We start from the raw sequence: 4,233 nt of genomic DNA, 5'->3' as shown, positions 1-4,233 counted from the left end.
TCACCAAAGAAGGTGGCTCAAGACGAATGCAAAAACACAGCAAGAATAAAGAACGATTTTAACATGGTTCGGCGTTTCAATGCTCACTTCCACTGATGCCTCTCTCACTCAACGATTTTCCTTGAGAGGTTTTCCTTATGCAATCTTTCTTAAGTACAGCTTAGGAGATTAGAATCTCCTAGTTTTGGATATTTACAAGGATTTACATATTGATGAAGAGGACTCTTAACAATTTTATCCTCACCATTAAGGCAAGACTTCATGCTGTTGAAATCAACCTTATGATTCTGAACAGAAACACCGTCCAAGGCACCCAGAACCTACTCAATATCCCCTGTTTTAGACGATTCCTATCCATCCATTTTTGCATCATTGATGCCGTTCATCGGCAAAGTGAACAGCATCAGAAATTTTTGTGTGGCCAATCTAGGTGAAGACCATCATTTTAGATGAGTCTTTGGTGTCGTCCATCTCCATGATCAACAGCATCCAAGGAGTCTTGGACAGTTTTCTGTCGATCCTCTCTCCCTCATTAGGACAACAGGGAAAATTACAGAACAGGACAGGTCTAGCTAGGATCTATCAGTTCAAACCCTCTGCATCCTCTACAAACCTCACTGAGGATTCTTTTCAAACTTTTCTCCCAATTTGTTGAATCAAAGTGGTCCAAGGATTCAAAACACATAACACAACGGAACTCTCTCTCTCTCTCACTGTGCATGTGCAACCCCATCTCAAAAACCTGAGTGGAAAGGAAACAAATTTCATGGAATTGTTGATCTCAGATGCCTGCAGTTATTTGTTTCATCTACCTGTGTACAGGTTTGATGAGAAAGATGCGCATTTTATTAAGACATGTATGAAAGATTTTTCTTATTGGCATTGAATGCTCGTGTGAGTTGCAATGGGTTACTATGAGGTTCCCTAAGCAAATCATGGCCTCGTGGTCCAAGCTTTCTACTTTTTGTTCCGAGAGAGAGAGAGAGAGAGAGAGAGAGAGAGTAATAATTATTCTGGAGAGAGAGAGAGAGAGAGTAATAATTATTCTGGAGTAATAAAAAAGAGGAACAATTATTGAGGAGTAATAAAAGTCACACCCACCCTCCCATGTTCTCCCACAGTCGCAAGAAAGCATGCGTCTATGAATCAAATCATTTACTCTACCAACCCCCATTATTTATTTAGTCCCCTCCTCGCACATGGATAAGCTCTGAAAAGCATCTTCCCTCCACCCACCACCAATTCCAAACCCGCCGTACACAAACCCCTCCTTTTTTCCCCTTGTTTTAGTATATTGTGAATAAAAAACATTATTCTCAAAGCAAGCAAACATCAATAGAATTTAAGCCCAAAAGGACAAAAGCACTCCCTATTAAATTAATTGACAAGAATTACAGGTGAATAAAATCAAGACAAAGAAGACAACATTCATGAGGTTCTCCACAGACGAAAAGCATATATAAAAACACAAGGTCATCTATACAGTTTTCCGGAGGTTCATCTGCAAGAATTTGATGGAAACAAGCACTAACGACCCCTTTTGCACACTCACTATTCCACACAGACGGTCTCTCTCAATTATTTATCCCTATCCCACTATCCCATTCAACCACCACCAGACAAAAGGGAGCCCAAAAAGAAAAAAAGAACACAGAGAAAGGAGGAGAGAGAAATGCACAAAGAGACAGTAGAATAGGAGATAGATATCTCAGCTAGACGTTGGGGTTGCTCCTGAATGAGCTCAAGGCCTTGATGGCAGCGGCTCTGAGGATGTACTTGTGGTATGCAGCAGCAATGGCAGCTCCTATGAAGGGTCCCAACCAGAAGATCCACTGCAATTCCAGAAAAGAAAAGACAACGGAGAATTTAATTTTGAGGAATGTCCAATTGTTGCAGTTGTCAGAGTCTAGCAGACGCAGCATTTCAGACAAAATGAAAGATACTTAATTTGGCTGTAAATAAAGCAGCAGGTTGGCTTCACTTACATGGTTGTGCCAGGTCGAGTGGTGGTTGAAGATGACTGCAGCGCCGAAGCTACGGGCGGGGTTGATACCGGTTCCTGTAAGGGGAATGGTGGCGAGGTGGACCATGAACACGGCGAACCCAATGGGCAGTGGTGCGAGCACCTGTTGCAAATTAACAGCAAAAGACCATAAACACAATTATCTACAAGTGGTTTAACCATCATCGAAATTAAGTTCAGAACATATCGGATTGTCTTCAAAAAACAAGAGAGAGAGAGAGAGGGCTATCTTCTCTGATTTGTAAAGCGTAATGACAAACGACAACAGTAAAAAAGTAAAGACAAGAAAGCTACGTATTAACAACCAGACCAGACGGAATCCCATGTTATACGTTCCGATAAATACTGTAGAAAAATAAAAAGTAAGAAGCCAAAGCTGCAGAAAAACCGGTTCTGATTTCAAGCCCACCAACGGTCCAACACTAAGGGAAGAAAGCCACAATATTTGTCAATAATGAATATACAGGAAGAAGAATTTAGATTTACATGAAGAGGGTAACTCACTTTTGAAAGCGAGAAGGAAGTAGGAAAAGTGAATGTAGGAAAGAAAACTTTATCTTTTTCAACTGTTCCAAACGCGAGAAAATTTTTGAAAGATTTTTTTTTTTAAAAAGCCCCACAATACATCTCATTTCATGAGCTGCACAAGAAGTTTCTCCATCTTCGTCTTCCTCCTACCCACCACCATATTTTCAGGTCACGTCTCACTCATATTTCTCGTATTTTTCAACTCCGTTGTTCTCACACTACAACAAGCAAAAAAAAAAATCGTTTGAAAAAATCATATCAAAACATGTCATAAGCAAAATTTTCTTCTTCTATGAAAATTTTTCTTGCTTCCAAACGTGGTCGGCCAAGAACCAAAACACCACAGGCAAGCAACACAGAGGAAGGACGGTGTATGTGTGTGTTGGGCTTACCGGAACGTGGGAGTCCCTGGCGCTCCTCTTGGGGTCGGTGGCAGAGAAGACGGTGTAGACAAGGACGAAGGTGCCAATGATCTCGGCTGCCAGGCCGACGCCCTTAGAGACGCCGGGGGCGAGGGAGTTGGCGCCTCCTCCGTAGAGGTCGTAGTACGCCTTCTGGAAGCCTTTCACCAGCCCAACCCCACAGATTGCACCGAGGCACTGAGCCACTATGTAGAAAACCGCCCTCACCAAGGACACCTTCCTTGCCAGAAACAGCCCGAACGTCACCGCCGGGTTAATGTGACCCCCTAAACCGCCACAACCAATAACCAGTCAGTGACTCTTAATCAAAACATCGACAAGAAAGTGAGGAAAGCATATTCAGTGATTGCCGGCACCTGAGATGCCGGCGGTGCAGTAAACGAGGATGAAGATCATCCCTCCGAAAGCCCAGGCGATGCCCAGCACGCCCACTCCGGCGCAGGGGTCGGTCAAGGTTTTCGACTGGTGTTTGTACCCGATGACGGTAGCCACGGTGATGTACAGGAAGAGCAGCGTCGCTACGAACTCTGCGATGACCGCCCTGTAGAAGGACCACTTGGTCAGCTCCTCGGCGTCGATGAGCGGCGCCGGCGGAGGGTCAGTGTAGTCCTTCGCCGTGAACTTGCCGACGTTCTCCGTCACCTCCACGTCCTTCCCCATAACCCCCCACACTGAAATGAATCAACCTCACAGAGAGAAGAAGAAAGAAGAAGAGGGAGGAGGAAAGCAAAAAAATCTTTTTTCTGTATCTGTCTCCACGTACAAGGGTGATCCTATTTATCCGCATACGAATGCGACCACGATTTATTTTTTTGCTTAAAATCGCCGTCCGAACCGATTAATGGGAATTATTTCCAGCTTTGATGGGCTCCACTGTGGGGCCCTTACAAAGCGGATAATCTCGTCTGCTTTTTTATTACCTCACCCTTTCTTTTTTACCCTTGTCACTCAAAGCTAGGGGTGGTAAACGAGCCGAACCAACCGAACAGGGCATGTTCGGGCTCGGCTTGTTTAAGTTTGAGCTGGTGGCTCGGCTCGTATTCGTGTGCATCCCCGAATTTGGATAAGCCCAACACGAGCTAGTTCTAGTAAAATATTTCATGTTATTTATAAATAATATTTATATATTATCTTAAATATATATATGACTTTTTATATATTACACTCAATAGTCTCCTATATATTTTTCATTCATCCTTTTTTTCTATATATTTTATGCATTGTTTTTTTTTATTACAAAAAATATATATTATTCATAAA

At 43.0% G+C, this 4,233-nt stretch overlaps 1 protein-coding gene across 1 annotated transcript; it reads right to left on the bottom strand.

Annotated features, from left to right (window-relative positions):
* Positions 1–1,341: 1,341 nt before the first annotated feature.
* On the bottom strand, positions 1,342–3,727 carry LOC149838123 (putative aquaporin PIP2-1). Its single transcript, XM_090006390.1, has 4 exons — positions 3,330–3,727; positions 2,944–3,239; positions 1,986–2,126; positions 1,342–1,832 (listed from the first exon to the last, which is right to left on the bottom strand). Exons 1-4 carry the CDS (start codon positions 3,631–3,633, stop codon positions 1,713–1,715), a joined length of 861 nt encoding a protein of 286 aa, XP_089862516.1. The 5' UTR covers positions 3,634–3,727; the 3' UTR covers positions 1,342–1,712.
* Between the last annotated feature and the right edge of the window lie 506 nt (positions 3,728–4,233).

The sequence above is a fragment of the Nuphar pumila genome, chromosome 5 (assembly GCF_984573655.1).
Source record: "Nuphar pumila chromosome 5, dmNupPumi1.hap1.1, whole genome shotgun sequence".
Lineage (NCBI taxonomy): Eukaryota > Viridiplantae > Streptophyta > Magnoliopsida > Nymphaeales > Nymphaeaceae > Nuphar > Nuphar pumila.
This window is presented reverse-complemented; position numbering and strand designations above follow the sequence as displayed.